Raw genomic sequence first — 20,345 nt, forward strand, 5'->3', positions numbered from 1 at the left:
TTGATAATTAGTATGACCACATTTGCTGAATTAGTCAACAGTATTAGATTTGTACATTGTTTTAGTTTGAGAAAATGTTACTTGTAAGTATGGAAGAATAATTGTATAAGTACCAACTGAGCTGCTATGAAAACTTCAGGATCACCATTGTACGTTTGTACACACAGCTTATTGTTTAGGCCCAAAATGCTATTTCAAAAAATAATCATATTGCCTCTCCCCCTCAATTAAGTGCCTCTCTTGAATTAGTCCCCCCTGTCCTTTCCTAAATTTGAATTAAACTCCCCAGGCACTAATTTGAGGATTTACTGCAGTTGAAGACCCATTGCCTTCTGTTACTTCAATCTTTAACAATGTTTTTGCAGTCAACTCTGAAGTGGACATTATAGAACCAACTAAATTGACCTAATTTGTAAACTGATCCAGTAGAGACTCATATTGCAATTACACACTTACAGTCTCAGAAGCTTAGCAGTAACACATTGACATTTGAATTAAACAGTGAAGTAAGTAAAGAGTAATTAAAGTTATTGTCACTATTTACTGGCACAGAAGAAAACCAAATTGTTGGAAACATTTGAATGGCTTTGTAGGGGAAGCCTTGAGTTTTTGAGATGCTGGGAGATTAAATGAAGTGTGCAACCAGATTGCCCATGTCTGTTTCAGTCACTGGCAAATTTGAAATAACATCATCCTGTTCTTAAAATGAATCAATTGTCCGAAAAGAATACACTTCGTGTCCACCTTGAGAGGTACCTTTCACAAGATTGGAAGTTTGCTTAAAATAATTACCACTGTTCAGCTTTGAAAAAATGTTCACCTTATAGTCGATTTTCAGAAAAACACCACAAATTTGGGTGAGATCTGCCATGCTACCCGCCTTGGAGAGGTGCCCACTAAGTAGAATTTAATATAGGTTGAGATTAAAGGATTTAAAAAGATAATACAAGTTCATTCTCACCGGAAACAGTAACTTTAATTTACAATGTAACTGAAAAAACTCAATTCCAAGTCAGTTAAATATTAATAGTCCCTTTCCAAAAGCATGTACATGCTCAAAGGAAATCCAATTGTGCCCATTAGGTACACACATTAATTTTGTACACATACTTTTGTAAGTCAGAAAACAATGAATGCTGTAGACGTTTTAAAGCTTGGGACAAACAGCGCCCATATTTATAACCTACGCACCAACAATCATCCAATGTTTTCACAGCTTTACAACATGTACAGCAACTTCAAGTAATTTCTAAAATATGTTAAAAAAATACATTGCTTGTCAAAATATGTAACCACAACTTTGATAAATATCAGTTACACGACATTAAGACCTACTTTAAGACCTAAGGATTTTTAATTCAGCAACCCACAAAATCACGACTACAATGGTCTTATCCTAATGTCGTCACCTATTCACTGATGATGGTAATTTAAGTGACCTAGCTAACAGAGCAGCGGCAGCAACATCAACATTGCCATTTTTCCTCTGTAATTCTAAAATAGCTTCCTCCCTTGTGAATCCCATTTCAACTATCCTCTGAATGCTAGCTTCTGGAAAACTGGCTACACCTGCCCCAGATGAGGAACTGGAAACACCCGAAGCCGATGAAGACTGCGATGGAAGTGATTGAGAAGACGATGAAGAAGACGTGCCTTGAGCAGCCTCCCTTACTGATCTGTCCATTGCTTCTGCAAGCTCCTTGTCTTCCATTTCAGCTAGCTGTTTGTCCTCAACCTCCATTTGTCCCCCTTCTTCACCAAATGCCAGACGATCAGTCACTGGCAGTTCAGACTCAGCTAGGAAGGGTGTTTCTGTTCCAGTAGTTCCAATTCTCAGTACATTGTTTTTGAGGTCGATACAGCACTGAAGAGTGAAACACAACAAACATAAGTATGTTAGTTAATTTATTCATTCCATATAGCTGCTCAGTTGCTCTTAATGGCAGCCTGTATTGGCAGATAATGTTACTTATATCAGTTCAACTTTCCCTGACCAGCATAAAAAATAATCCATGAATCAAATTAAGGCGCTTCATTACAATGTAAATAATGGGCTATGATTGTTCATTATCATTCAATGCATTTTCCCATCCTTTTCACTGACCGAGAGCCCACCACATGACTTGCAAATAACTGTCTGCAATGGTCTCCTCGTGTAATTCTACAGGTCTAGATGTGTTTTGCTGCAAATAATATTCTGCTCATGTGTAATTGGAACCATGCCCTTGAGTGACAAATAGCAGATCCACTCCCTGAGCTGTCAGAGAGTGATTTGAATATGAAAACAAACTTGGTGATCAAATGACAAACAATTATTGAACTCGGTTATTGCAAAGTAATGTGACTTGTCAGTGTCTTGCAGATCAATATTTGTCTCTGCCTTTGGCCCTGGCAAATAATTAATTGACCTGCTTGTCACTGACAAACTGTGATTTTTGGCTCAACCTCATCCAATAATAATTGTTTAACTGTTGAATTAATTAATGTTAACAAGACGTCTTTTTATTTTTTAACCTCGTTAACTTGATAAGTACCATATAATGATATATAAACTGCACATTATAATTCACATGCAGTTCTCCCTTTTAATGTGTATTCACACTGATTCATGCAATGAAATAATCTTGTTAGTCATTAAATGAGAGCACATTAAATCATTAGTTTTCCAAGACTTCACCTAAAATAAAATGGTAACAACTTGTCTTTTATGTCCTCTTACAAGTGCATTTTCTTATTGTAAGTTCTGTAAAACTAAGAACATCTCACCTGGTGCCTTTTAAGCATATCTAACCCCAAAACAAGATCCATTGGTTGGTCCTCCATAACAGAAAAGGATGATGGCAAAAAGTCATTCTCTATCTGGATCTGAGCCACGTGAACACGTCCAACAATTTTCTGCGTTCCCACGCCCTTTGCAATTCCTGCCCACCGCTGATCCAGCAGCCGCATAATGTGACACCTCTCGGCACAGGCTACACTCATGAACGTCATCTGGGCTCCTGAATCAACAAAAGCTTTAACAGGGTGTCCATCAAGTTTACAGTTAATATAAAGCATGACCACCTTGCCAAAGGATTCTGGAGAGTACTCCATAGCTATCTCCATATTCTGATTGACATTTGACATGCGAATCTCCTCGGCAATTTGTTTTTGAGCCTCTAAGTCAAAGGGATCAGCATTCATGGTGCGAATCCTCTGCATATCTCTGTCAGCCCTCTCTTGCCGTTGTCTTTGAAGCATTGATGCGAACTCTTGTAAATTTCCACTCAACAGTGCAGCAGCAAGCTCTGGATTTCTTTCTTTGAGTAGAGAAAGTTGGTGGGGATCAGCTAGGAACATGTCTCTAATGTACTCAGGACTGTCTGGGTCCACAGGTGTCTGCCTCAACTGTCCTGAGCCTGCTTGATTGCGGCCTGATTGGGGACGAGATGAGTTGTTGGGTATTTGTACATTACCCCAGTTTAAACTGCCAGGTGGAGCAGTTCCTAAAAAAATTCAAAATACAAAGAAATTTTGAAAAAAAAAAAAAATGATGAAAACATACCTTTTTAAAGTTATGGTCTCACAGCTTGGCACATGTGCAAGCTTTAACATTAGCCCATTCGATTCCATTGTTTATTAAACAATTAAAAGCAAGCTGATAATTTTTGAGGGAAATTTTTCTTTGAAAGTTTCATGGTCAATCATGTAAACATTGCAATAGAGGTGGTATATCTGAGTGGAATTCATTTTATGTGTTCCGTCTCCCATGCACACTCAGTTGCTTTCCTAATGAACCAATCGGATATGAGTAGTATAACTCATGCATGTGTCCTGAAAAACCTTTGCCCTAAATAATAAATTTGATGTTCAATAATGAATTTGTCACTCTCTGTGTAAATGTTAATTGCACATGATTGCTGAACTACACATGATTCAGTAAAAAAGTGAAAAAGATACTTTACACTAACACTGAAGCTTGAGCATATGCTGAAGCTCTCCCTTTAATAATAATGTGGTATAAGCATTCGACATCACAACTGTATCTATGAGTTTGTCTAGGTACAGCTACTTGGAAACCAGTCTTAGCAGGAGTGTACTACAATGTTTTAAAGAATGATTACTTACTTACAACTTTCACGGTTGCTTAGCAACCAGTCTAGAAAAGCCATTCCTATTAAAATGTTGTCCACAAGTTGTGATCAGTTTAAAAACAAACAAAACACATGCTAATGTTGATTTATAGAAGTTTATCAGTGTATCTGTGAACACTACGAAGAAATACACTTACACGATTTCTGACAACGAAGATCGTCACTGAATTGACTTGATGATGTCAGCATTTTCTATGCCGCACGTGTTAGTCATTCAATGGAAGGTTTTCTTGCACGACATACATGTAACTTTTATATTGCAAAAGCAAGTTGTTTAATGAACCTTACCATGAAAAGCACATTGAAGATCAAAATCTTAAGTTCCACTCGTAGAAGACTTAAGCCTAACTCGCTGGCTTTAACAGGATCGATCAAATTAAATTTTCCATAGTTCACCACAAGTAAGCTAGTACAAAATATAAACTTAACTTAATCTTACTAAGTTATTAGCTTTCTTTAAGGCTAAAGTTACAACATACCTCGTAACTGAACAGGAGGTTGTGTGGACCGTAAAGCACGCTGTATCAGGAGGACATCGCCATCTTTAATTCCATAACCATTCAACGTCTTCTTGTCATCGCCAAGTGGAACTCCGTTGTGAAAAATCACTATTTGGGACGACTGAACTCCGCACTCGAATTCCAGTAGAGCTTTGAAGTTTTCGAGCTCTAAATCCTCACTGACGTCGAGTGTGAATATCTGATCGCCCTCTAAAGTAGCTGTGACCTTCATCTTCCCACTGAAGAATCGAACAAGTGCTATAAAACAATAGCTATTACCACAATTAAATAGTAAATGCTTTGTAACTCTGACAAAGCTAAGCGGAAATGAAGAAACTAGTTTCCAGGGTCCTATCTGCCAAGCCGTTTGTATCGCAAGGGGTTGTGGGATTGATTATCTGTGCTTGCAAAGTTGCCTGGGGTTGAAGCAGAAATCGGCTGCAAAAATATTACCTGTATTTTTCTGCCGCCTTTCTTCTGTATTTTATAATTTTCGGCATCAAAGATGAGTTCTCACGGGGATTCTGGTCACAAGTAAGTACAATTTTCCTAACGAATAACGGGTATATGCAATACTGCATTGGTTAAATTGCTTTGGAAAGTCTCTGAAGCTGTATAGGTAATTACTATCAAGTGTATTCCACAGCATCGATCTTCGCCGATGTTTTCATATTGTATATGTATGAACAAAATTGAATGGTTTTACTTTTGAAAAACGTTAAAAAGGAAGAGGTTAATCCTGATATTTTCTTCTGTTCCATGTTTCTAGCACTTTATCATTCTTCACTCTTGAACTTCTGTCGAAGTTAAAGCGTCACTCTTTCATTTTGCCTAGCAACATAATTGCCGAATTGTATTTCGTTTTCATCCATAAATCTTTCCTTTCCTTTATACCTTGTCGGTCAGTTCTTGTACGAACCGAATGTTTCTTCTGATAGGGTGCTTGTCTGTTTGAGGGAACCTCAAAATATAATTTTATAAAATTGTAGATATTTGATTGTGACACATTTACTGCAATTAAAAAAACTTCATTAATAATTTCGTTACCTTTTTTCAATTTCCTTCTTGGTAGTGGTTTGATATTTTAAGGAGAAGCTGCTTATTAATTGCTCTTTCATCCCTATAGTATACCCTCCAACAGTACCAAATATGTTACAAATGAATATATGAAATATCACATATAATTTTGAACTGTGGAGAAAGAGATGAAGACATGATTGATCATGGCAGTTGGCAGTTGTACACACAACTTAAGCAGTTGCAGAATTAAAGCCAGGCTCAATTTCACAGCTGCTTAAGTTGTGTGTACAACTGCAATGATCAGTCGTGTCTTCAGTACCAATGTTCATTACTCTATATATACAAAATCCAATTTTACTTTTTAACTCTGTAGGGATGATGAAGAAACTCCAGAGAAAAGTCTATGGCTCAATGCCCATCAGGATCCAGTGGCTAGACTGTACACGTTCTCCACATCAATTTCTTTAGCTGATCTGAATGCGGACTCTGACCACAAGCTCCTTGTGGCTGATCTGGGTTCGGGAACGTTTGACATGAAGCTAAAGGTGTTCAAGGGCACTAGCCTCTTCATGGAGAGTGCTATTATTGATCTACCTACAGCTCTGGTAACGTTCTACATGGATACAAATGATCCTCGCACCCCTGCTGTGGCTGTGGCTTCTGGTCCATTTATTTATGTTTACAAGAACTTGAGGCCATACTTCAAGTTCACCCTACCACCATTGGATGTAAATGCTGTGGAGCAAGACCTCTGGAACCAGGCCAAGGAAGACAAGATTGATATTCACGTTCTCAGAGAGATGTTGGAAAGTTTAAAAAATGAAGGCAGTGAAGGTTTGCTGACTGTTCGCTCGCTGAAGTTGCTATCCCTTGAGCCAGAAGAGTTAGAAGCTTTTGCCAGCATCCACAAGCATACTCCTTTAAAGAGGCAGACGGTGATCACATGCATGGGAACGATGAAGAAGAGCATGGCTGATGATGACGCTGTAAGTTGTCTGGTAATCGGCACAGAGAGTAAGGATGTCTTCGTCCTTGATCCTGAAGCTTTTACTGTTCTTGCAAGAATGAGCCTTCCTAGTGTACCAGTGTTCATCTCAGTCAATGGTTTGTTTGATGTTGAGTTCCGCATTGTTGTTGCTTGCCGTGATGGCAAGGTATACACACTTAAAAGAGGCAGCAAATTGGCCAAGGCATGCATCGAACTAGGAGCCCAAGCAGTTGGTTTGGAACGCACTGGAAAGAGCATCATAGTCGGGTGTATGGATAACACATTAGTTTGTTATTCCACTAAAGGAAAGAAGCTGTGGACAGTTTATCTTCCCACCAACATCACCACAATGAGCCTCATGGATCACAAAGTAAGAGGTTTCAAGGCTGTCATGGTGGCATTGAGCAATGGTGAAGTCAGGATCTACAAAGAGAAGTATCTCGTCAACACAATCAAAATGTCAGATGCAGTCACAGCTATGAAGTTTGGTCGCTTTGGTCGGGAGGACAGTGCCTTGATTCTAATCACTAAAGGTGGAGGTCTCTATGTGAAAATCTTAAAGAGGACTGCAACCTTTGAAGGGAAGGATTTGACCCCTGGTCCACCCCCTGCCCAATCCATTAAGCTCAATGTTCCTAAAAAGACGAAGCTTTTTGTCGATCAGACACTGCGTGAGCGAGACAGTGCTGGAAGCATGCACAGAATGTTCCAGCATGATCTGTACCTACTTCGCCTGATGGCTGCAAGAGCATATGTCAGTTCACTGCAAAAAAGCTTAAACCCCATTTCATCCTCTACCACAGAACCTCTGAAGCTGTCAGCGCATGTTCACGGTATCGGGCCAGCCTTCAAGTTGACAGTAAACTTACAGAACATTTCATCCAGTGTGCCATCAACAAATTTGCTCATTACCTTCCAGTTTGATGACTCACTGTATGCACTGTCCAAGCCTTGTATTACAGTTCCACTGCTAGTGCCTGGGCTAATGTACACCTATGAAACACTGGTGGAATGTATCAGTGATAAAGGGATTTCAGATTCCATCAAAGTGTTTGTCTTACATCAGGGCAACAGCATTCCAGTTATCACTGCCGTCATCAATATGCCAGTTAGCGAGGCTTTAGTAATTGTGTAGGAAAGCCTAAATTTGTTTGTAAAACTTTAAGTCTCCTTGGTCTGTATGTAGTTTGTTGTTTCCGTTCATGCCCAAACTGGTGCACTGTACAAATGTAGGAGGTCAAAAGCCACCGAGGAGCTGGATGGAGAGCTGGGAAAAGTCCCTTTTCCTGCCTGATTCATTGGTCCCATTCCACTTAGTAATCCATGTTTTCTGGCCAATAGTTGACTGTTCAGTGAGATGAAGATTTTTGTATGGAAAATGAATGCAACAAAGCTACACATAATTATTTGTACAATCACTTTCTTATCATTCTGTGGATACAATGTTATGTATTTATCGTGGACCCATTGGCTCATTTCTAAGCTTCTTTCCAACTGCAGTTGTCAGCTCAGCCCTGGCTATCCATTGTCAAAAAGAATGGTGATTGAGTAATTCTAGTTGCTGTAGAAAAAAGTATTACCAGTGATGTAAATAAATATGTTCAGTACAATAACTAGAAACCAAGATGAAGATTCCCTGAGCTACTTTTGAGAGATTTTCTGTCAGGACTTTTTGCATGGTGAAGAACCTCAGTTAGGAGTGTTAAGCACATTCCATTCCCAATGTGAAAATTTTCAAAGCTTTTTATGTTGCAGTTTTGGAAGGTCAAGTCACCTCTTTCCTGGCTCATAATTTTTATGGGCCTCAATGTTGTATGTCAGAATCGTACAATAACAGGGCCTCTGTAGTTTGTGAATGCAGTGAAAACTTTGGCATGCTCAGATTGTCCTCTTGAAAACAACTACATGTACTTTGTATAATAATATTGTTATTGTCCATAATAATAACTGGACAATAAAGAACGTGGTTGCCGTAGCATTGCCTGCATGTTATGTAAGTAAGCAATAACCAATAAAGATTAGAAACCAACTTAACTGACTATTCAATGCATACAGTACAACTGTACATGCATTTTGCACAGCATGTATTAAATTGGGGTTAGTATGTTACAGACAATAATGTCTAGGTAGGGAATAATATGAAGAAAGGGAAATAAACATTAGCAGGGAGTTTGGATGGAGAGACCCTAGGGAGCGGGGGGTACTCCTTATAATGGCCTATATGGGGAGGTTCTGCCTCAAAGGGGTACCTTTTTCCTTCAGGTGTATAGAAGGCTAGGGATTTCACTTGTTGAGAAGTATGAAAGGGTAGGAAAATCTATCATTTGGTTATTTTAAGGGACCTTAAATTAAACAATTCCAGATGGACTCACCTTATGGCTGTATCATTTCATTTATTTAGCACTCATAAATATTACAAGAAGACTTCCTTCTCTGGCAGATACGGGTCAGTTATGAAAGTATTTGTAAGGGGTCCCTTTTTCAATGAAAGGTATGTGAAAGAGGTACCTTTTCTGTGAAAATGGTATACAAAAGGGTAAACGGTTAGACCATGGGGCAGAGCCTCACCGTATAGAACTTTGTAGGGTCCCTTCCTCCCCCTGATCCCTGAGATGGGGAAGACCCACCCCACCTTTTTTACTTCCACTGTTCTGCACACTCTCGAAAAAAAAAGTCATAGCCCATATTGCAGTAAGTTAGCAGAGGTAGAACAACTGGGATTTGAGCAGACCATCATCCACCAGGAAACTGGCAAATACAAAAGCATCGCTGGCCTGATAGTAAACTTTCTTCCTGTTTGTTTGTTCCCATATTGCTGTTTGTGTCCCCTTCCCACTCTACTGCCTTCTTGAGTTGCTTTGTGTGCCAGGGCCTGGAAACCAAAGCTATCGTTTTGAGTGGCCACTAAGTCTTCCAACATGGCGACCGGAGGAGCACCGTCTGCCCAATCTTCAGCGACAGAAGAAGACGCGACAGAACTACAATTTCCGAAAGGTTTGGAATAATCTTCGACGCTTTTACTTAACAAAAGAAAGGGTGCGAATGTTGAAAGTAAAAACTGAAGTGTCAGATGCTTTTATGTCCACAAAAAACAGGGACTTACTATTCACTGAGTTGAGAAGTCAAAACTATTGAGGGAAAAAAGCAGGAGGTGATGTCTTTTCAACCATTCACCGATGTCACAAATACGCTATTGTAACTGAACAAAGCTTAGATTTGAATTAAGTGTGCAAGTTGAGGCAGGTTTCAATGTTTGTTTTGTCTTAATCGGGTGGCGAAGTTGCCTGACAGACATATTGATCGACAAAAATATATTGTGAGATTGAATCCCCTTGACTAGTAGCAAGACTTAAGCGATATTTCTTACTACATGTTTTTACACTGAAAGTTTTCTTTGCTCTAACAGCTGGGCTCATCTGTACGGTGATCTAGAAACAAATGGGGCAGTAGAATATGTTGACGTTTCAACCAAAAGAGCATATGCTCTGAGCAGAAAAGTGACTGTGTTATCAAGGGAGGGACAGAACGGAGTGGTCTATCCAGGCCAGCTGATGTGAGATGGAAGATCAGGACAATCCAAGCAATATTAAATCTTGAATCCTCAAATTATCCCTAACCCTAGAACTAACTTAAACAAAGCCTGCACTAGCTAGTGTGACTCTGATTAGGGTCTGTTAGACTGATAATAAATTCACACCAGCTTTTGTGCAGACCACTAAACCAGAGTAAACTGTACTTAGATTAATAAGAGTATTAAATCTTCTTTCAGAGTTTGAAAGTGCTGAAACTTTGTTGAACTCTGAGGTTTACATGTTGCTTGAACACAGAAAGACTCAGAATGAAGGAGCAGAGGAAGAACAAGAACTGTCGGAAGTCTTCATGAAAACATTAAACTATACACAGAAGTTTAGTCGATACAAGAACAGAGAAACCATTGCACAAGTGAGAAGGTAAAAAATTTTTGAATTACATAAAGCGGTAAGATTCATATTCACTGAGTGTTGTGACAGACAAAGGAACATCTGAAAACATTTGCAAGTATTTTGCCTATGAATGAACACCTCTTTTTTGGAACACTTGCTGGATTAAACACTTGCCATATTAAAGAGACAAATAGCAGCTTGCACGATAACTCAAGTAAGATTCACTGGTCCTGAGGGCACTTTCACTGGAATGGAACAAGGTCAATAGAGGGTTTTGGTCAAACTTTCTTGTTTTGTGTGGAAGTTAAGTTTCTATGTGTGTATGCTGCAATTTGCAGATTTTTGTGAGGAAAATGACTTTTTTAAGACCTAATTTGTTTTACTATGTAGAAAAAGTCTGCATTTTTGGTACAAATTCTATTAACAATACATTTGTGTAAATTTTGTTTTCGTTTAATATACTGAGTGGAACCAATGGTTTCCCATCATCATTTGTCAACTGATGTTTCCCAGACCTCAAGCCATAATTTTAGGGATGCTTCAACTCTATTCTTAAAACTGAAAAAAACAAGAATTGGTTGTAGGGCTTGTTTTTTCTGAACATGTATCTCTTGTTGTAGTTTGCTTGGTAAGAAGAAACTCCATAAGTTTGAACTGGCATGTTTGGCTAACTTATGTCCTGAGACAGCTGAGGAGGCCAAAGCTTTGATTCCAAGGTGAGACTCGTTCCTCATCGCCATCAATTTACTCTTACTGCACATGGTTTGTCCCTCCTGAATCGATTACATGTATATTCATTTCATTTGCAGCTTGGAGGGTAGATTTGAAGATGACGACCTTCAACAGTTACTTGATGATATTCAGACACATAGAAGTTTCCAGTACTAAACTCAAAACCATCCATATATTTGTTGAGAGCATTTCTTGGCCAAAATCAAGTCTGTGACATCAACTTGCAGCTGTTGTTATGCAAGGGTTCATCACGCCGCAAGAGTTTTAATATCCAAGTCAAGCTGTGACTTTCCTTATTTGAGAACTATGCAGTATTCTCATTCCCTGCATGAAAGCCAGAACATTTTTGTGACAATTAGTGTGTTATCCATTGTTAATAGTCTTCTTTTGTATAGACAGTGATGAATAGAATTTTTTTATCAGCACTGCTTCACATATTTTCATTTATTCTCCTTGAATTTCTTCAAGACATTTATTTTTATTTTTATCACATATCTGTGTTTGCCCCAAGAGTGCAAGAGCCCATTTAGGACGCTTAACCTAAACTTTAAGAACAACATGTTATGATCAAGATGGCATAAGCTATGTGTAGATAAAACTCATTGCTGAGGAAAAATGAGAAAGAGAGATGAAATAGACAAGACTTCTCCCATCATTACTAGAGAGTGTTGTTCCAGCTCTTTGTCAAGAAACTCTCATCCCAAAGTTAGAATTATTTTTCAGAAAAAAAAACCCTGTGATACCTGATTCTTTTCCTACGGTATAACAGTATGGTGACCAGTGAGTTAGTAACATATTTCAGCCAATCATTGTTGAGCATTACAGTGTCAATTCAAGAGGTCCTGAAAGTAGAGGGGTCTGATCAATGTGAAGACGGGCCTTTCTTGTTCCAGTAAGGAAAATTTTCTGGTGTAGGTATTTGTGTGAGATGGGGAAGAGAGTTTAGGGGAGTTGAGTTGCACCTAGACTAGCTACTGGCTTGTGGACCTAATAAAGTTTGAATGCCTTGTCTCTTTCTGTAGTGTTCAGGGGTATTATTCTTAAGCTGCCCTTTGCTTCCATTCAATAGTCACACATCAAACAAGTAACAGCTGGTGAAAACAAGAACAATTTGTTTTACTAGTTACAAGAGCTGCATGTTCATGATCAAAGAGACTCAAGCTAGAAGAAAAAAGAAAGCGAGCAGACAAAATTCCTGCACAATGATAAGAGACTAGGCAAGGCTAGAGACGAGGCAAGGCTAGCAGTAGTAATATATTTTTAAGCTGCTGACCAATTTGGTTGACAGACAGACAGACAGACACAGACAGACAGACAGACAGACAGACATAGACAGACACAAACAGACAGACAGACACAGACAGACAGACAGACAGACTGATGGATAGTCACTTTTTTCCGATGGGAGAGGGTATCAGGTAAGCCATAGAGAGAGCAAATGTATTGACCGCTTGTGTCTGGAAAAATTTGAACCACAGTAGACACAAACCATCCATACATTTGCTTTATTTTATGTACGCCATAAAGCTATTAAAATTTGCGCCTGTTGACGCGCGTCAAATAACGTAACTGGAAATTCACCCAAGCAGCTTCCCAGCTAATCGGCTACACAGTTGCCAGAGTGTCAATGGATAAGACCTCATTTCTCAAATGAAAGATATTTGTTTGGGGCTGGCTAACCTGGATTCCCAAGTAAAAAGGGCGGGGGAAAAGAGGTCAAGGTCTTGAAAAATTAACAGATTGACCACCATAAGAGGGAATTATATTTTATTTTTGCCCATAAGCTTATCACGTGATCTTGTCTATCTTATATTCCTCCAATCCACTTCGGCAAAGCTCTTGGGGATGTGTATGCGTTGGAAGTGTCGGGGACGACTGGGTATAGGAATTTGCCATCCGTTGTTTAAAGCATTGTTGGCCGACATAATGGCTCCCTCTGCGTACCCCCGGTAGGGATGATATGCGCTACCAACAACATAGATCTGCTCTCCAGGGAATGGCCTTTTAGCCCAGTCAGTGACTTGCTTCATAGAAACACGGCTCCCAGGCTTCTGTAGGTACCTTAAGAGGAGGCAAAAACATTGGCTACTTTTCAATATCATTCTTAGGAATTTCAAGAGATTCACTTGAGATTCGTAAACATATGGAACTGAAAGTATAAATGTCAGCTGAAACCTTGTGGAAGAAAACAGACCTTGATTTTATATTTAGTTCGATTCAGGCTCCGTCCACACTACGCTGGAGGAATTTGAAAACGGAGTTTTCACTCTGAAAACACATCAAATGTTTTCGGTCCACACTAGGCCGGAGAAATGTGAATACGCAATAATCACCGGTCAATTTGGATTTGTGTTTGAGGGAAACTCGAACAGGGAAATCCTATGATTGTCGTGGAAAAGCTCCGTTTTCAAAATGTTTTCTGACAACACTGAAACGCAAAGCCGGTGTTTTCAAATTTCTCCGGTTTGAAGAGAGTTTTCGAAATGCTCCTTTTTCGTGACAGATTAGTATGGACTGGAGGCCTAACAGTAGAGATGAAGCCGCGTTTTCAAACTCCTCAGGTGTAACGTGGACGGGGCCTCTGATAACAGTGTAGCATGGGTATATATGAGCAGTTGTAAGTAGGCCATAGCTTGAAAAGTGGTGAAGTTTGCAGCACGAGAGACCGGCTCCCAGAAAATCAACAAAGAAAGCAGAGGTGTCTATATTTCATAGGTAATTGTAAAATAATAACTGCTTCCAATATTGGAATGTTGCAAGGAAAGAAAAGAAACGAGTCAGGCGAGTGGTAAATAAATATTTTTCAACTGTGATAATAATATTTAGGAAAACAGTTGATTACCAAGCTCCTTCGTCCCAGTACTGATAGACAGTGCTCAGAGGTTGAGGAATTTTCCGGTTAAACTTGTATTCCAAAGCGCGATGAATTTCTTGATCCATAATATGTTTAGGTAACTTGAGGATCTCGCCCCATTTCTCGCCACACGCGCCATCTTTGTACGACACGTGGAGAACTGCTTCGCCATTTTGACCGCGCCCACTAACATAAAAGAAAAGTGGTTTTGTTTAATTTATAAATGAAAGGGTATTGATAGAAAGTGCCAGTTCTTGTTCTTGCAATTTATTGTTATTAATTAAGAACGGAGCGAAATAATGAATTTTTCGTCGTCAGGTTTTACCCGCTGAAATTTTGTCAGTTCAAGGGCAACTTTAAGTCGAATGTTCCGTCTTCTTTAGCGCATGAAGGGGATAAATTAAAGAGTTAGGGGAATCACCTGTGAGGTAACGACCATCCAAGACAATCGCTGTTTGACAAGAACCTCTCCATGGGGTGAAGTTTGTCTTTCGGATCCATAATTTCGTCCCACCACGCCCTGGGATAGACCGCTGCTCCTTTGAAGGCCGGCCGTGGAAGAATGGACTGATAAGCGTTCTCGCGCTGAATTCGTTCAGCCACGCTACCAGAGACTTTTCCGAACGAGCCAGGAGGCGCTGCAATCACAAGCTTGTCCACTTTAACTTCATGCTTTGGAGTCTTGAGAACAAACTGGTTTGCCTGTTTGTTTATTGAAAGAACCTTGTTGTCGCCACCCAAGAATATTTTCGCTCCCAGGCTCTTAGCGGATTTGGCCACGGCATCCACGAACGCGGACATTCCTTTGAGAGGTCGGATCTCTTTGCCGGAGAGTTTAGCTAGTTGTTCGTAGTATTCCACCACGCCTTCTGGGCTGCCCTTGAGGTCGCCGTCGTAGCCGAAGACGTCAAAGTAAAACCTGGAACCTTCCGGCGTCAGAAAGTGGTGCTGAAATGTTTCAAACGTCGCGAAGTTGTGCATTTGGGCGCGGTGTTCTTTCTTGAGGAGAAAGTCTAGCATCTGTGAGCAAGTCATGTCTTTGAATTTACCCAGAGTCAAAGCCGGAAAGTATTTTCGTTTGATTTCATGTTGGTCTCGTGAAAAACCACCCCTGCACTCTGTCCGAGGATTCGAGTAAAAGTTCCATTCTTTGTGAGGAATGTTAAGCCTTGAGAGGATATTCCTGAAAAAATAAAGCACCAAATTATATTTTATACTCCATTAGTTTGCTCCTGTTAGCGGACTAGTCAGTAATGGCTTTTTTAACCAACGAAAAACCATTGCAAGCCTCTTCCTTCTAACCAACGAAACCGCTCTCTGTCAAAACTATCTCGAAACTAAATATAGAACATAGCGTGAAATTAGAAACATAAATTTTAAAAATTATCCCTCGTGGTTCACGTTCTCCAGACAACGCAGAATTTGGTCATTTCACGTTGTTTTGCAGACGAGGGCATAGAAATGTGCCAAGAATTATAACGCACGCGCATAGCCATATTGTACTGCTCATAAATAAACATGTTGTTTAGCGACGTTGCCGTTGCCGTTGTGGTTTTCTTAATTTAACTCCCATTCGCGATTTCGCATTCAGTAAGTACAACAAGGAACAACAATTTCATATATTCGAAGACTCAAGAAACCTTTCAAATATCGTTCTTTATTTGTAACCCTTCGTTTTTGGAGCGCCTCTAGATATGTATATATTGCGCATGGGACAATTTCGGCTCAAAAGGAGTACAATTGTTACCTCATGTTGTAATGAACCATGTCAACCCTCCAAGCTCCAAGACCTGAACATCAAGCAAAATAATTCACATTAAACACCCTCTTGATTAAAAGAGTGGCTCCTGTAATCGCCAAATTCTGGAGTGCCGTATATACTGTTTGTGATTGGACAATTGTGACTTCAATCGGATACATTTCAGGTGGTTTATCGAGTTGTGCCGAAAGCAGCTATCGTATCTCCCAATTGAAAAACTTGAGCTTTTATACTCCTTCCAATGCCACAAAAATTATCTTAAAGAAGAAACTGGCGTAGTGTAAGTGGTTGTTGAGCTCTAAGTCGTTGTGCTACTGTGTTCTCATGGGCAGCGTATTTTACTCTCAAAGTATCTGTCTTCACACAGAAATATAAATGGCTAGCTGCAATTTGTGGGGGCCACCTGAAAAATACCAGGGTGGAGGGGGTTAACCCACGATGGACTAGCATTCCATCCAGGGCCGGGGGAGGAGAAAGACTCCTCGAGACCTCTGATACTACAGAAACTGGAGTAAGCTGTGGAGGTTATGAGGTTCGCATTCCATGCCATCGGCCAAGGAACAGGTAAAACCCCTTTTTGGTTTCACAAAGTTTTATACTAATGAAAGAAGCTTCATCTTATTCACACAACGCGTCCAAACTAATATATTTATTATCTCCATCGGAACCTCATGGAGAAACTTCGTCCTTGCTTACCGCAGAGAGAGACTGTAAAGACTTATAACTGCAGAAAAGTGTCACTTTAAAAGTTATTCCACCAACCTACTGATTCATCAGGCACTTGAGGAAAGACATAATCGTAGATTCTTCCACCAAGGCGAGTATCTCTTTCAAAAACACACACTTTGGTCTCTTTCTTATGTCTCAGGAGTGATTCAGCCATATACAGCCCAGCAAGCCCTCCACCGACAATACCTACGTCACAATCCATTGGGGTCTCGCCATCCCCACCCCCACCCCCTCCTCCGCCATCACCTGTTCAATTTGAGAAATACAAGATACATCAAATGATCGAGGCACGACGCAAGAATTTGATAAGGTTTGTCGGACGTTTTCAATTTGGCAGAACAACTTTGCGCATGTGTTGCCTACAAGAGGACTCTTTTTGTCACTTCCGTGCACACATATAGTAATTTTTGACAAAACTGGACCATTATATTTAGTTTTCTATCAATCAAAATCTTTGGGGCTCTTAATTTTAGGTTTTGACTTTTCGAAGTAATCCTCATATCATGATACAATAATGGTGTTTTTTTCTAGTCGTTTTTTTCCTGTGAGGTGGAATGTAAGCGTGAGGCGAACTCAGATCTCCCAGCGTCAAACCGAGTAAGATCTGGGTACTAGATAGATATATAGACAGCTATCATAACGAGCTATGGCAGTAAAGAAATAAAGTTAAGTTTTTGTGGAAAGTATTATTAAACGATCACTTTTATTCCACAAACAACTACTGCAAAATTAAACTATCAACACTTACAAAGTCCGCAAGTCTTCTGACAAGCCTGCTTGATGCTAAAGTTAGTAGCACATAATCCCTTGTAATGTTTGCAAAATGTCGAGCCATTCCGGTCCTTGCATTCTGAAGAGCAAGAGGCTAACATGAAGAGTAATAAAAAAGACGGCGAGGGTCAGTGTCATACTTAAGTCCTCACCCGAAATGAAAATCATGTCTCTGTAAACTTGATTGACCTCCCTCTATAACCCTCTCTCCCTTATGGAACTGGAACGGCCGGTCCGGATCGAGAAATCAAACAACACACGCACAGAAAAAAAAAAGGAAACAAGAAACAAAAACTTCAATGTGTGGTGTACTACCAAGTCATTAGTTTCCCAGAACTGAAGTTTTTTTGTACGAGACTTTGCCATTTTATTGGCTGAAGACGTTCACAAGGTTTATAAGGCTTCAGAAACAAAGTCGAATGTATTCAAGAGAGCAAGTGTATTCAAGTGTTTTTGTGGGTCGAGCAATGAAAGACGATCTGATTGTTGTATTTGGCAATTTTAGACGCTTTTGTTCTGAACACTGAACTATATATGCTAAAATTAAACTGATTTTTAAAATTCCCAAATGGTTTTTTAAGTATTTTTTTCGTTGCCAAAATTGAGCCGATTGAATGAAAGTGTCAGCCCTTAAAATTACCGGCCACTAAAAACAAGCAGTCCACACTCTGTACTTTCAAATTATAACGTTTTTAAAATACATGTGGTACCCCGCTTACGAACACCTCGCAATTGCATGTAGCCATTTTTCTGACTTTCAAGTTTTGCGCAAAGAAACGCTTGATCAGTCATTTAATCACTCCGTTAACATGACTGCAGTCGTACGGCACAGAGGTGGTTGTATTGATTGGGCTCCACTCTTACAAGAGCAATAACTGAAAGTAAAATACCGTGCGATAATGATTTCATTTCAAACATGAAAGTTACAATCTCAACTCTCGAATAGTTTGAAAGAAGCGGTGGCTTAGGCCTTTCAAATTTTGCATTTCGACCTGATTGATAATCAAAACTTTAAAAAGGATCAAATAGGAAGAAGTTTACCTTGAGAGAATGCAATTCCGATTAAGGCAAGAATGATCCCAAGGCACGCCTTCCTCATTTCGATCGGCAGCAGAAACAGAAAGTGACTGCTTGATGCTAACACGGAACAACGTCCCACCTTGCGTCAGTACACATGCAGCAGCTGAACATTAGGCAGTGTCTTCACTTGATAAATAACGTAACCGCGTGTATTTGGCTAAGCGCAACACATGTTTGTCGTTAAGACATTCCATGGGAGTTACACGACAAGCCTTGTCGGCCAAGAAACCCCACTGAATAAACGCAGTGTTACCGCGTGTCTTGCCGCGTGGGCGAAGTTTACGCAGATGTTCAAAGGAAACTAACGGAAAAGGTGTGCTTCTAAGTATAGGTTACCTTCGAATGCGTCTACCAGAGAAAATAATAAAAATATCGTAAAATTGCTTTGGGAAAAGTCTTTCTCCAAGTATAGGTTGCCTTCAAGTGCGTCTACTAGAGAAAATAATAAAAATATCGTAAAAGAATCTTTTTCTCCCTCGATTTCTTGTCAGTAGCAACCACTTTATACACCAGGAGGAGGATGATAAAGAGAGGGCCTAGATCACGTTTCACGGAAAATAAAAATGGTCATTTCACAGTTCTTGAAATAGCCATTTCACGTTCAGGAAAAAAGGGCATATTTTTCATACGAGTTTACAAAATTATAATGAGCTTTTGAAACTTACAGTCCAAAGCACAGCATTGTTCAACATCTTCGCCATTTCTTCACATCTTTTCTTTTTGTATAATGCAGCTAAAGGAAAACCGTGTTCCAACTAAGACTATTGCATAAGGATCGCAGAGATGGCTTTCACGGTTAAACAGTGTTTATCACGTAATGTCGGCCGCCGAAAATACCAGAAAACATAACCAAAGTAACAGTTCACAACGAAATGATTCCACGTTTATTTCTCATTTAACGGTTCTGTCACGGCTACTAACGAATTCACGATTCACGAGAAAAAAGTAGCCATGTCACATATCATTTCACGGGGAAAAAATAAAAAGCAAATGTCTTTACTGGCTAGCCGGTGTTAAGAATAACTTCATAAAACTTAATTATGCACAATTATTATGATTTAGGTCGGCCAGCACGGCGAAGTCGGGAAAATTCGTATCTAACGGTAAGGAGAAAAAAAAACAACAAACTTCTGACTTTTTTTGTAACGTAACGAAGGCGGCTGGCCTAGTGTATTTGGTTTTTGGAGTCCCCAAATTCAACTCGTCCACTTTTTGTAAATAGTCAAATAGCAATCTGGTTAGCCTGCCATCAGTTCAATTTTTTTACATAATTTTTTACCTATTTACAGGATATTTTTTGTATACTACATGCAGTATTTTATGTCTCCAATTAACACAACAGTGCATTTATTTTGTCAGATCATGGCCAAGTCGGAAACTAATCGAGAGAAATGAATGTCTAAGTATAATAGATAGGAGACAGGGTTCATTCGGACACATATCACATATATATAGATTTGGCATGTAACGAGAATTTTAAGTTTCCTTTGTCATTCTCTTCTTTTGTCCTTCAGTCCGAAAGTCCAGTCCGAAAGTCCAGTCCAATTTTGAGTAAAAGAGTTTATGAATCTCTTTTACTTCTCTGCTCCTTAAAGAAATTCGCTAATCACTGTGACATTTTTAGGACCATTTCTATTAGAAACGCAGTCAACTCGAAGGTTTTCATATAAAAATGTGGTAAGTATCGAAAATTCACCAACATTTGCAAGGAGCGCGTTGGTGGTATAGTGGTTAGCATAGCTGCCTTCCAAGCAGTTGACCCGGGTTCGATTCCCGGCCAACGCACATTCCGTTTTCATGTTTTTTTCAATTCTTTTAACTCGTCTGTTTTCCCCTAGCTTGAGTTTTGTTTTGTT

At 39.6% G+C, this 20,345-nt stretch overlaps 4 protein-coding genes and 1 non-coding gene across 7 annotated transcripts; 3 read left to right on the forward strand and 2 right to left on the reverse strand.

The window, feature by feature from the left end:
- Nucleotides 1–954: 954 nt before the first annotated feature.
- On the reverse strand, nt 955–4,955 carry LOC110063670 (protein DDI1 homolog 2-like). The gene is made up of 3 exons (XM_020770670.2): nt 4,613–4,955; nt 2,767–3,485; nt 955–1,864 (listed from the first exon to the last, which is right to left on the reverse strand). Exons 1-3 carry the CDS (start codon nt 4,863–4,865, stop codon nt 1,406–1,408), a joined length of 1,431 nt encoding a protein of 476 aa, XP_020626329.2. The 5' UTR covers nt 4,866–4,955; the 3' UTR covers nt 955–1,405.
- Nucleotides 4,956–5,034: 79 nt separating this feature from the next.
- Nucleotides 5,035–8,670, forward strand: LOC110063669 (BBSome complex member BBS1-like). Its single transcript, XM_020770669.2, has 2 exons — nt 5,035–5,167; nt 6,027–8,670. The coding sequence occupies exons 1-2, from the start codon at nt 5,139–5,141 to the stop codon at nt 7,774–7,776; spliced, it is 1,779 nt and encodes a 592-aa protein (XP_020626328.2). The 5' UTR covers nt 5,035–5,138; the 3' UTR covers nt 7,777–8,670.
- Nucleotides 8,671–9,541: 871 nt separating this feature from the next.
- LOC110063741 (DNA-directed RNA polymerase II subunit RPB4-like) lies at nt 9,542–12,307 on the forward strand. The gene is made up of 4 exons (XM_020770738.2): nt 9,542–9,635; nt 10,411–10,591; nt 11,185–11,280; nt 11,374–12,307. Exons 1-4 carry the CDS (start codon nt 9,560–9,562, stop codon nt 11,450–11,452), a joined length of 432 nt encoding a protein of 143 aa, XP_020626397.1. The 5' UTR covers nt 9,542–9,559; the 3' UTR covers nt 11,453–12,307.
- Nucleotides 12,308–13,046: 739 nt separating this feature from the next.
- On the reverse strand, nt 13,047–18,582 carry LOC110063740 (L-amino-acid oxidase-like). 3 transcript variants are annotated; one of them, XM_020770736.2, is made up of 7 exons: nt 18,451–18,582; nt 17,387–17,488; nt 16,672–16,884; nt 15,898–15,940; nt 14,572–15,333; nt 14,139–14,336; nt 13,047–13,357 (listed from the first exon to the last, which is right to left on the reverse strand). In XM_020770736.2, the coding sequence occupies exons 1-7, from the start codon at nt 18,506–18,508 to the stop codon at nt 13,099–13,101; spliced, it is 1,635 nt and encodes a 544-aa protein (XP_020626395.2). In that variant the 5' UTR covers nt 18,509–18,582; the 3' UTR covers nt 13,047–13,098. The 3 variants fall into 3 exon arrangements, with proteins under 3 accessions (XP_020626395.2, XP_020626394.2, XP_020626396.2); XM_020770735.2 differs by having other exon boundaries at nt 17,387–17,503; nt 18,451–18,581; XM_020770737.2 differs by lacking the exon at nt 16,672–16,884 and having other exon boundaries at nt 17,387–17,503; nt 18,451–18,581.
- Nucleotides 18,583–20,202: 1,620 nt separating this feature from the next.
- Trnag-ucc (transfer RNA glycine (anticodon UCC)) lies at nt 20,203–20,274 on the forward strand. The gene has a single exon. It is a non-coding gene; the product is annotated as a tRNA-Gly (tRNA).
- Nucleotides 20,275–20,345: the final 71 nt, after the last annotated feature.

Source organism: Orbicella faveolata, unplaced genomic scaffold, assembly GCF_042242905.1.
Source record: "Orbicella faveolata isolate gen_17 unplaced genomic scaffold, um_ofav_v1 contig_12, whole genome shotgun sequence".
Classification (NCBI taxonomy): domain Eukaryota; kingdom Metazoa; phylum Cnidaria; class Anthozoa; order Scleractinia; family Merulinidae; genus Orbicella; species Orbicella faveolata.

Excerpts from the sequence above, each read along its gene's own strand:
- LOC110063741 (XM_020770738.2), top strand. The coding sequence starts at position 9,560 with ATGGCGACCGGAGGAGCACCGTCTGCCCAATCTTCAGCGACAGAAGAA. Across the intron at positions 9,636-10,410 it reads AGAACTACAATTTCCGAAAG|AGTTTGAAAGTGCTGAAACT; the intron begins GTTTGGAATAAT and ends ATCTTCTTTCAG. Across the intron at positions 10,592-11,184 it reads ACCATTGCACAAGTGAGAAG|TTTGCTTGGTAAGAAGAAAC; the intron begins GTAAAAAATTTT and ends CTCTTGTTGTAG.
- LOC110063670 (XM_020770670.2), bottom strand. The coding sequence starts at position 4,865 with ATGAAGGTCACAGCTACTTTAGAGGGCGATCAGATATTCACACTCGAC. Across the intron at positions 3,486-4,612 it reads ACCTCCTGTTCAGTTACGAG|GAACTGCTCCACCTGGCAGT; the intron begins GTATGTTGTAAC and ends GAATTTTTTTAG. Across the intron at positions 1,865-2,766 it reads ATATGCTTAAAAGGCACCAG|TGCTGTATCGACCTCAAAAA; the intron begins GTGAGATGTTCT and ends TTCACTCTTCAG.
- LOC110063740 (XM_020770735.2), bottom strand. The coding sequence starts at position 18,508 with ATGAGGAAGGCGTGCCTTGGGATCATTCTTGCCTTAATCGGAATTGCA. Across the intron at positions 15,941-16,671 it reads AGTGCCTGATGAATCAGTAG|GTCTTGGAGCTTGGAGGGTT; the intron begins GTTGGTGGAATA and ends CTTGATGTTCAG. Across the intron at positions 13,358-14,138 it reads TACTGGGACGAAGGAGCTTG|GTACCTACAGAAGCCTGGGA; the intron begins GTAATCAACTGT and ends CCTCCTCTTAAG.
- LOC110063669 (XM_020770669.2), top strand. The coding sequence starts at position 5,139 with ATGAGTTCTCACGGGGATTCTGGTCACAA. Across the intron at positions 5,168-6,026 it reads CACGGGGATTCTGGTCACAA|GGATGATGAAGAAACTCCAG; the intron begins GTAAGTACAATT and ends TTAACTCTGTAG.